This window comes from Lycium barbarum, chromosome 2 (assembly GCF_019175385.1).
Source record: "Lycium barbarum isolate Lr01 chromosome 2, ASM1917538v2, whole genome shotgun sequence".
Lineage (NCBI taxonomy): Eukaryota > Viridiplantae > Streptophyta > Magnoliopsida > Solanales > Solanaceae > Lycium > Lycium barbarum.
In genome coordinates, this window is record NC_083338.1 from 5,124,148 (window position 1) to 5,135,266 (window position 11,119).

At 34.1% G+C, this 11,119-nt stretch overlaps 2 protein-coding genes and 1 long non-coding RNA gene across 4 annotated transcripts; 1 reads left to right on the plus strand and 2 right to left on the minus strand.

Annotated features, from left to right (window-relative positions):
* Positions 1–952: 952 nt before the first annotated feature.
* On the minus strand, positions 953–4,096 carry LOC132629242 (uncharacterized). Its single transcript, XM_060344952.1, has 3 exons — positions 3,224–4,096; positions 1,921–2,475; positions 953–1,283 (listed from the first exon to the last, which is right to left on the minus strand). Exons 1-3 carry the CDS (start codon positions 4,067–4,069, stop codon positions 1,182–1,184), a joined length of 1,503 nt encoding a protein of 500 aa, XP_060200935.1. The 5' UTR covers positions 4,070–4,096; the 3' UTR covers positions 953–1,181.
* A 469-nt stretch (positions 4,097–4,565) lies between these two features.
* Positions 4,566–7,435, plus strand: LOC132629243 (uncharacterized). Of its 2 annotated transcripts, XR_009578154.1 has the most exons (3): positions 4,566–4,651; positions 4,785–4,891; positions 7,065–7,435. XR_009578154.1 is itself a non-coding variant. In XM_060344953.1 (2 exons), exons 1-2 carry the CDS (start codon positions 5,904–5,906, stop codon positions 7,265–7,267), a joined length of 333 nt encoding a protein of 110 aa, XP_060200936.1. In that variant the 5' UTR covers positions 5,687–5,903; the 3' UTR covers positions 7,268–7,425. The 2 variants fall into 2 exon arrangements, 1 of the variants encoding a protein (XP_060200936.1); XM_060344953.1 differs by lacking the exons at positions 4,566–4,651; positions 4,785–4,891 and adding an exon at positions 5,687–6,033 and having other exon boundaries at positions 7,065–7,425.
* A 2,099-nt stretch (positions 7,436–9,534) lies between these two features.
* Positions 9,535–10,887, minus strand: LOC132625958 (uncharacterized). The gene is made up of 2 exons (XR_009577057.1): positions 10,578–10,887; positions 9,535–9,829 (listed from the first exon to the last, which is right to left on the minus strand). It is a non-coding gene; the product is annotated as an uncharacterized LOC132625958 (long non-coding RNA).
* Between the last annotated feature and the right edge of the window lie 232 nt (positions 10,888–11,119).

The window sequence follows — 11,119 nt, forward strand, 5'->3', positions numbered from 1 at the left end:
GATAATAACTTTATCTTGTTTTGCTTTTAACAGCTTGGAATTTTAGAGACTTTTTTGCTTAGTCTTGAAGTAGTGTACCTCGGAAGCTTGCATCTTTGTTTGGATAGTTGTCATTTCATAATGTACTGATAATAACTTTGAGCATGTTTGGATGAGCTTATGAGCCTGTTTGGATGGGCTTATGCCTATAAGCTGAAAACAGCTTATAAGCTAAAAAAAATAAGGTGGGGTAGTCTAACTTATTTTTTTTGGCTTATAAGGTGTTTTCAGCTTATAAGCTGCTTTAGATAAGCTAAGTCAAATGGGCCCAATTATTTTTTTAGCTTATTTTAAGCACAAAATGACTTTAAGCTGGCCAGCCAAACACTCAAAAAAGCTAAAAACAGCTTATAAGCAACTTATAAGCCAATCCAAACGGGCTCTATGCCTATAAACTGTAAATAACTTATAAGCTAAAAAAAATAAGTTAGAATAGTCTAACTTATTTTTTTGACTTATAAGGTGTTTTCAGCTTATAAGCTGCTTTAGATAAGATAAGTTAAATGAGCCAAATTATTTTTTTGAGCTTATTTTAAGCACAAAATGACTTTAAGTTGACCAGCCAAATACTCAAAAAAGCTGAAAACAGCTTATAAGCAACTTATAAGCCAATCCAAACGGGCTCTTTATCTTTTTTTGCTTTTAAAAGCTTGGAATTTTAGAGACTCTTTTGCTTAGTCTTGAAGTAGTGTACCTCGGAAGCTTACAGCCTTTACCTATCAAACACTTCAATTTCAATTATAATATTAGTGCACTTTTGGTCCTCCCTCAAACTTCTGTCTCTTTTTTGACATCCAGAGGTTCATCACCTCATCTTTCACATGCAACAGTGCAAAAATTTCTTTCCTTGCAACATCACTTGTGTAAATAAATTGATTTAGTCCGAAAAGCAAATTAAAGGTAGAGTCTTGGTAGCTACAATGATGTTTGGACTGAATAAAACAAGGAGCACTCTTTTTCTCCAACAGATTGAACATTCCATATACTAAACTGTGAACAAAACCAACGTTAAAAAATAGGCGAAAGTATGGGGAGGATCAAAAGTGTATTAATGTTGCAAATATGGGTCTCATTATTTCTACTAGCTAGACTTATTGAAACATACTTCAGTATAATATGATATATACTATATTTTATTTCATTCAGCCAATAATTTCATGTTTCATACAAGTCCGAAGTTTGATTGCCATCGAATCCATTCCAATAGGTTGCACAATGTCACAACATTCTCTTCTGTTACCATCCTGCACAGAAGACAAAAAGATTATATATATAAAACAATTTGCATGTTCAAAGAATGCTTCTGATACGTGACAGATATTTGTTTTTTCCGATTCCGTATGCAGTACTCAGATATCACGTAGTATAAAATGAAACCGAGAGAGTATAATTACTTCCTCCGTTCCAATTTAAATGATATAATTTGAATCGTCATGGAATTTAAAATAGAAACGGAGAATTTTCAAACTTTTTGGTTTTAAATACAATGCCATAACATTTATATAGTTATAACATTCATATATCTTAAAAAAAAAACCTTCATATTAAGAATAAAATTATAAGTGTAAAGTTAATTATTTCCAAATATAGAAATATATCATCCGTTTTTTAATGAACTAATAAGGAACATTGTGAGTAATATGCAAAGTATACTTACTCCACATGAAGCTTATGCATAGGAGAAAAGACAAATTTTTGAGACACTACCATCGGAATGTGTAAGACTGGAGTTTCAAAAGTTATATGATCTCACAAATATATTATGACATCTTTAAGGCACAGAAGTTTCAAAAGTCTAATTTTTTTTAAAAATCTTTACCGTTTCAAATTATCCACATAAATCAGAATGGAGTAAATAATTAATTTGCAGAGTATACTTACCCCTACATGAAGCTTATGCATAGGAGAAAACACACGAATTTTCAAGACCCCATCAATAGAATGACCATCATTGCCACTCGAGCCACAACCCCTTGGACTTTTCTTGACATATGTAGTAACAATATGATTCAACCTAGTCCCTTCCACATTATCAAAGAACAAAACATTTGGAACTTCATGACCACAAGAATTTCCATTTTTATTACTCTTTAATCCTCTTACATTAAACATGTAAGGTGGCCACGCCCCTTTCCTCCATTCACCAAATGTCTCAATTGGCCTTTCAAGATAACTTTGTGATTGAATTTTGTCATAAATTTGCACTGAATAGCCCCATGACACTGAAAATGTCCAATTGTGTCTATTGTTGTAACATGTACTTTGTTGCAATAGTCGAGATTGATCAACACTTGCTGCTTTCATTAGATGGTTAACGGCGTCGTAACGGTTCATTGAAGGGAAAATTGGAGCTACTAAGTCAAGGTGATGGAGTGATAGGAATGGTGATTGAGGATGAGCCGATAAAAAGCCGGATATGTCGCCTCGCAAGTCGATCTGAAATAACATGACGAAGTCATTTTCTGGTGTTCGATTATTAAAAAAAAATGTTTTTTCGAGTCAAACTTAGAGGGAGAATAAGCTCACTCTCACTTTTGGATGGATAAAGTAGTTTGTTGTACAACTATCTTAACTTTTAAAATTTACGAGTTAAAATAAATCATAGATATTTGTGAAACTGTAAATTAAATCATCTTATTAAGGGTAAAATCAGACATTTAGAACTAAATTATTTCTAAATATAGAAAGACACTATTGTTCTTTTTGGCATAGACCAAAAAGGAACGTGCATATATAATATACATTGGAATAGAGGGAATACTACATATTTTTCTGGAAAATAATTTTCTCTCGCCCACCGGACATTTGGAAAGTATTTTTCCTGAAAAATACTAGTATTGTTTCCACGAAATTGACTTTCGCCTTACCAAACACACTAATATGAAAATCTCATTGCTCTCTAGAAAAATAAAATTGACTTTCATCTTTTTAAACTAACACGATAAGATTAGTAAAGTAAGGCCAAACTCATCTTACTTCCTAGGCCAGATGCGGATCTATAATGTATATATCTGATTATGAGCTTAGTTATTATTTTGTATTAATTTGAGATCGATGTATGAGTTCATACATTTCAAATCAAGAACCCATCTCTCCTAGGCACTCTGTCCGGTGGTATATTAACTTAAGTAATGAAAAAACAACTAACATGATAAGGTAAAGGCTAAAGAGTTTGATTACCAACCTGATGAAACCCTTTTTCTAGTGTAATGGTGACTCCTAAATCAGCTATACATGCTTGTAAAATGTGGTCACTTCCATACAAAGTTGGATACCTCTTTATACATGTATCCATGTTCTTAGCCACAGCTTGTGCTAAAGGATAACTCAAAGCATAACCAGCACCACCAAATGCCATTTGAAATGACATCCCAAAATTACTCACAATACACTCTGAATTCATCCCAACATAATAGTACTTTGTGTGATCATACTTCGAAAGCACGTTGACCAAATTGTCAATCATTAGCACAGTGTCATCGTCAACCATAACGTACCACCTGATACCCGGGCCATGGTTTTCCGCGAATGTCTCCTCAATCACTCTCACCATTCTAATCGCGAATGGCATCCTGTGTTTGTTGTAAGGCGCGTATCGCGAATTGTCACTAGAAATCCTAAAAGGAGGTGAGGAAATAGGCCATGGTAGGTGCTCATTTGGGGTTCTATCCAAGAAAACATATCCCCTAGTTATATTTGGCTTCCACCAAGAAGTTATGTACCATCTTTTGTCTCCCCATGTGTTTGATGAGGCAGCAATTCCAAAAACTAAGTGGCTAATATTGGTTTTATTATTGGAGTAATAGAATTGTTTTGATGACTTGATGTTGAAGAATAATAGGGATGATGATTGACAACATGGATGATTGGACAAGAAAAAGTAGACTAGATATAGAATTAGGGTTAAAAATACTAGGGATTTGCATAATATTCCATTCAAGAGCAAGTTGTTGGACAAAGTTTTTTGTTCAATATCTAGGATAATGGCCTTATTTGAGGAATCAATGCTAGTACTTTTTTCTAATGACATTTTTCCTATAGCTAGGTTAATTTTGAGCTTTTTTCAAAATGATCAAAGAACACAACTACTATAGGTTAACTAATATGAATCTTCTTTAGAACGTTTTTAAGACAGACTTATTATCTAATCATATGTTACGACCCATAGTGAACGTTTAATTACTTATTACACATGATTGGTGCAGAATGTGCCACACTCTTCATGTAATTGAATGGTAAATTAACGTGATCATGAGTTTTCTTTGTAAAAGTAAATTAATTAGTTTCTTGCACGAAGAGCATGAAAAGAAGCAATTTGTGTACTGTGGGAAATAGATGAAAGGTTTCTTCTCGTGAGACATAAATCCAAATTACACAAGGGTCGTCACACCAAAAATTACATAAGGTTCACGCCAAAGTTTAGTGTAATTAATCTAGACTATTTTGCGCGATTCAAGGGTAAATTTGATCATTTTCCCTTATAAAAAAGGGTCCGCACACTGTAAAATCTTTGTCGTAATAAGGTCAAATGATCTAGCTCATGTTTATAATGAGATGGGCGTGACACTAACTATTAACGGGAGAAAAATCTATAACCTAAATTAAACATAAGGTGTGTTTCTAACCCTTATCCTACGCCCTACATTTTCATTTGACATTTTTATCCCTTCTTGGCTTTGTTTTCCTAATTTTTATTTGTTGACCTCTTAGTGGAGGTAAAATTTCCATCTTAACGTAACATGCAGAGGAAATTTTGGAGCAATGATGAAAGTTATTTTCAGGGGATCGAGCCGTAAAATCAATCATTAATGATTCTTGCGTCAGGAAAGGCTGCAAGATAGCCTCTTGGAATGTAGGCAGCCCTTCCGTGAACCTTGTGTGAACATAATTCTTCGTGCCTAGTTATCTTTTTTATTTATTTATGTAAGATAGTCGCTACAATTTTTTTGAGGGTATTTTCAAATAACTGTTAAAAGGACCCAAGGAAGACCATAACATACTGAATATAGTGAAAAGCATAAAAGATGACTAAACTTAATCACATTTTCGTTTACATTGTTTTCGTTATGCCTTTTTGTTTGCATTTTTCATTGTTTTAGTAATAAAATGAAAATATATTTTATACATTTTTATCTCTGTATGATTTTGCTAAAATAACTAACCTTTCATTATCTACATGTTATTTTGTTAGGACATAAGAAAATTAAGGGTTTTCTCGCTGGCATTACTATCATTTCACAAAACTCATTACAGATCATCGCTATCACAAAAAATAAATAAATAAAGGAATTAGTTGTGAAATTCGATGCTAATTAAATATCCTGCAGCTAATAGATTTTTTTTGGTAATAATTGCTAATCCATTGTTAAAAAGTTGGCGATAAATTTTTATTGTTTAACAGCATAAGTTGCCCATAATTTTATTTTTTAAAATGTCAATAGTTGGTACATTAAGGGACCAATCAATTTCCAGGACATAGCTAAATTTTAGTTATAAACAGATTCAGAATCCACAACAGAATATAGGGGTAGTTAATAATTGTGTCATTTGAGGTCATCACATAAATTAATAGTCAATGGCTTATAAAAAACAAAAGGCATAAAAAATATAGAAGTAGATAAAGGAAAAAAGAGTATTTATTATTACTTCCATAATTTCATATCTCCTTGTTCCTTTTGCTCCAAACTTTTTGATTCCATCAAATGAAAATTTTCTGCCCTATGAGCTTTGCTCATAACCTCATCTTTAAGTCAAGAAAATGTTTTCTTTTGTAGTTTTTAAAGAAAATTTTCTTTGAGTTTTTTTTCCCAAAATAGAATTTTGAAATAATATATCTTTACGGAATTTTTGAAAGAGATAAATAAATGGAGAATTCATCAATGGGAGCTGGAATTATGGCTGTTTTTGCAGTCTCTGGTGGTGTTGTCCTTCTTGCATCGAAAGTCCATAAACACCTCCTTTCTGATTTCATGGAGAAGATAGAATTTGAAATTAGTAAACATCTGGCCCCTTTTTATTTTTATTTATTTATTATTATTTATTTATTGCTAAAATATCACACCAATCCTCTAGAACATACCCTTGTTGTCCTAATTTATGTGATGCATATTCCTTTTTAGTGTGTTTAAAAAAGAATGATACGTTTTAATGTTTAGAAATAATTTAACTTTAAATTTTTTCGTTTTACGTTTAGGGTTTGTTTGATACGTACGAAGATATTTTCCTACAAAACATGCTTTTAATAATTTTTTCGTGTTTGGTATGTAAGCAGACAATATTAACATTTATATATAATTTAGGCAAATACTATGAGGTGGGGTGGAGGTGGGGATACGGGTGATGGGGTGGTCGACATAGGGTGGGGGCAAAGATGGGGATTGGAAGTAGGAAAGAGACAATCAGTATGAAATGTCACTTATGAAATTTGTTCTGAATTACTATTTACTCTGTATTATTTTCAAACTTAGCTAGTGTATCATATAAATAATGGTTTTTTTAGGTGAAGCATTGTCGGAGGATATTCTTTGTAGAGAGGTGTAGTCGCCTCTGAATTCATACGTAATAGAAGGAAATAATATTGAGAAATGATGAAATCGTAATTATGCTTGCGCACATATAGGGGCGAATGTATTGCTTGCAATATAGATCGGACAGTATCCAATAATTTTGGCTCAAAGTTTATATTTGTCTTAATTCATTTAATATATACATATTACCAATTACCCCTCCATCTTACTCACGTGGATAATATACTTATTTTTCAAGTGTAACATTTGATATTCAGTGGGTTTTTTTACTCCTTGCCAGGAGCTCCAAGTTTTTTACTTTCTTGATGACTTGAACCCACAACTTTTAAGGTTAGAGGTGGATAGTGATTACCACTTGAGCTACCCCTCTTGCCATACATATTAAAATTCAATAACTTCAAATGGCTAGAAGGAAGAACTTATAAAATCCAAATTTTGAATCCACCTATATGTATGTCTGATAGTTGAAAAGTAACTTTGAATATATTTGAATGTCAGGATTGGAGAAACACCAACAAAAGAAGAAGGTGAAGTTTTCCAATGAAGTTGTGAAGTTGGGCCCCCAATTAGAGAAAGGTGAAGATGTTGATCATAATCCAAAGAGGAGGAGTAATCCAAAGAGCTTTGAATCCATGCCTTTGAATTGGCAAGCTCTTTATAAAGGAATCCTCCAACATAAGTCCCTCAAACACTACAACTAAAATTTTGTATTATTTACTCAAATATATGGTTTTGGTAATTTTGGAATATGTTTTTGTAACTTGTTGAATTATAAATAAATAAATAAATAAATAAAGATAAGGGAATCAAAGGAAATTATTGACTCATGCCCCCTCCCCCTCCCCCTCTCTCTCTCACACACAAAACAATCTCGTTTGGTTGCTGGTTAGAGTTATGCAGGTATTAATTATGTATTAGTAATGTAAGATTTAATTATTCATGTATTAGTTATTCTATATTCTATCTTACATAAAATTATGGGTAATTTCTTGTAGATCTATATGTGCTTAGTGTTCAGATCATACACATATATGTTAATTTCTGAATGTTGTAGCTGATGATTACAGATGGCAGAGTAATTTTGTAGCTCTCATATTAATACAACTTCAATGGAATGAGCCTTGGCCTAATACCACCATTGAAGCCATATCAATATTTGAGTTACATAATCACTTGTGAACTTCCTTGATGTTGTTTATTCTTTGCTGGCTTTATTATGAGACTGGGTGTATGATATTTATCCATGTTACGCAATTTCTTTCCTGCACTAGGCATTTCAGAAAAACTATTGAATCTTGATGTACTTGCAAAATCAAAAGCTAGGTTAGTTAAATAATCCGCCACAGTGTTTCCCTCTCTAAGAACATAGTGCACTGTCACATTATAATTTTCCTTTAAAGCTCTTATTCTGTCCACCATTGAAGCAATACACCATAGTGCCTCCCAATTTCTCTCCACCACATTTTTCAGCAGCATTGAATATGTTTCCAATAGTAAGGGTTGAATATTCTTGTTGACACAGAAAGATAAACCTTCCATCATTGCCCTTGCTTCAGCCACTACATATGTGGTTTCCTCTATCTTCTGGCATTGTGCAAACACCAACTCCCCTATCCAATTTCTCACATAGAATCCATAAGAACTAGGTCCAGGATTCCCTCTAGATGCTCTATCAGTATTGCATTTATAGCACATTTCATTAGGAAAGTCCCAGTACACTGTCCTTGTGATTAAAATAGGCTTGTATCCACCCAGAAAATTCACCATATCTGGCCATATGAAGGGTAAATGTTTTAACCATGGATATCTCAGTTTAGCCAGATAATACAGGTTGTTGTTAACTTTATGAATCACCCTCTTAAAACTAACATTACCCCCATGTCTGATAGTGTTCCTTCTCTTCCACAATTCCTAAGTAACCATAGCTGGGACTGCCTGCAGTATTGGCTTTAGCTTGACTCCACTGCATTCCACCATTCTCTAATAACTTGATGAATCTGTACTAGATTCATTTTTATCCCTGCTGCATTCATGAAAACTCTCCAAACTTCTTGTGCAAAGTTACCAGCTACAAACAGATGTTGCATTGTTTCCTATTTTGGAATGAGACAACAATAACATCTAGAAACCAAAGCAATCCTCATTCTTTGCAACTGTTCATCAGTTGGAAGTTTAAGCTTCCATAATCTCCAAAGGAAAAATGATACCTTAAAAGGTATCCCTTTAATCCACATGTACTTGTAATCTTGTTGTTCTGCTTCCCTATGCCTCAATAGATTCCAAGCACTATTTACTGTGAATTTTCCTGAACTTGTAGGCATCCACCATGGCTTGTCCCAGTATCCATGTAATTTCTCAATATGAATATCTGATTCAATATGTTCCACTATATCTGCTGGGAAGTTCTGTTGCAGTAATTCTGTCTTCCACCTTCCTTCCTCTATTAATTCTGCAACTTCCTCTAATTCCTCATTGATTGGATATTCAACTGGGATCACATAATGTAATGCTCCGAGTTTTGTCCAATTCTCATACCACACAGTAGATGATCCTGCTTTAATTTCCCACCAGATCTCATGCTCCACAGATTCCCTAGCTTTAAGCATTTTTCTTAGGAATTGAGGTGTTATTAGTATACTTAGTACTTTTTCTTCTTCTAAATACTTGGTACATTCATAAAGTAATAATATTGTGGTTGTAAAAACTTCTAATTTGTAATCAATTTGTCTGCCACTAAGGCAATTCATGCTTTCTCCATATAATCAAACATGACATAAATGTTGTGTGATTATAAAAGCTTTTCATTAGGGTAAATGTTTAAAGTAAAATATTTCCGACTGTAGAATTATTTCTGTCACGACCCGACTAGGGCCGCGATGGGTACCCGGGACTAACCACCGAGCACCGCTCGTTTCCTCACTCGTCATAACCATTTTACATTTCTTTATCATTCATAATCTCATAATCATAAGACAACCATTTTTCATTTGACAACACAAATGATTTTATTATACATGTGCCCCTTAGGCCATCAAAATAACATATACAAATATAACATAGTAATCTTGTGAGACCATCTAACCCACACTGCGCATCTACGAGCCTCTACTGACATATTATACATATAGACGGAACAAGACTCCGTCGTGCGCGAAATACATAAAGGAGCCAAAAGAATAAACATAAGCACCTCCGAACAATGGAGTGCTCTCAATCAGCTGACAGCTACTAAGAATCTGGATCAAGCTCACCTCCCTGTCTACCTGTGGGCATGAACACAGCGTTCGAAGAAAACGGACGTCAGTACGAATATTGTACTGAGTATGAGAGGCATAAACAATAGCAATATATCAATGAAATATGAAGGCATCAATGAGATAAGGAGGCATCAAGAAAGGGCAATCTGTACTGGCTATCAAAAATAACTGAAATAATGCATGCTCACTTACTCATAATCATTACCATGTATGTATACACATATAAGCTGCCCGTCCATATAGGTACGGTGTGATAATGTATAAGCTGCCCGTCCAGGTAGGAGCGGTGTGATAATCATAGCCTGCGTCCAGGCCTCCCGCGTCCGGGGTATAAGCTGCCCACTATAGTGGTGTGCACATCTACGTTCCTGCCCGGCCGACTATAGCGCGGCGCGGTGTGAGAAAATACATACGTATATAAATAAAGCATGCATAAGAGCCCAATCAAAAGCCATAACTATATCGGAGTGACGTAAAGTCGGTGGCTTCCGACGTCATTATGGAACATTCATTGACATCCTGCCTCACCTTGAAGGAATTAGCATATAAGGTGAGTGTAAGCAATAAATAACATCATTAACATCATAGGATCATCACAACATGAGTATTGGGATTTCTATACTTTACTCATTACCTTGTGTGTCTAATTATGGACATAGACTCGTATTTTTCGGAACTTAAGGAAACTCATGGATAAAAAGAGAGTCAAGCTATAAGATTCATGCCATAGAAAGAAAGGACTAGCCTCACATACCTTGAACTCTATCTAATGTCCAACGTCTACTTCTCGAGCTCGCAGGTCTAAAATTAAGATAACATAGGCCACGGTTAGATTATCCACATCACTTACTAACCAATCCAAGTACGAATGAAACTTAACAAAATTCGGGCAGCATTTCCCCTGTAAACTTAACAATCCTCGAAATTCCAACTTAGCCAAACATCAATAAAAATACCAACAACAACAATACCAACACTTAATCATGCAATTTTCTTCCTTCTAATTCCACTTAATACAATTTAATTTTTCCACTACAACATCATTAACTCTAATTTCATGACAAAAGAAGAAGTCTTACCTCAAATATAATTAGGACAGATCTTCCAATAACTTGCACAATTTGCCCATTTCATCTTCTTCAACTTTAACTTCTGATCTTGCTGCTCCCTCAAACACTTAGAACACCTCGGAGATTATTTATTTATTTATTTATTTTATTTTATTTTGCTATCAAAATATTGAGCCTTATTGTGGACTGCCATGGCCGTGAGCTTGGCAGCCATGGTTAATGCTAA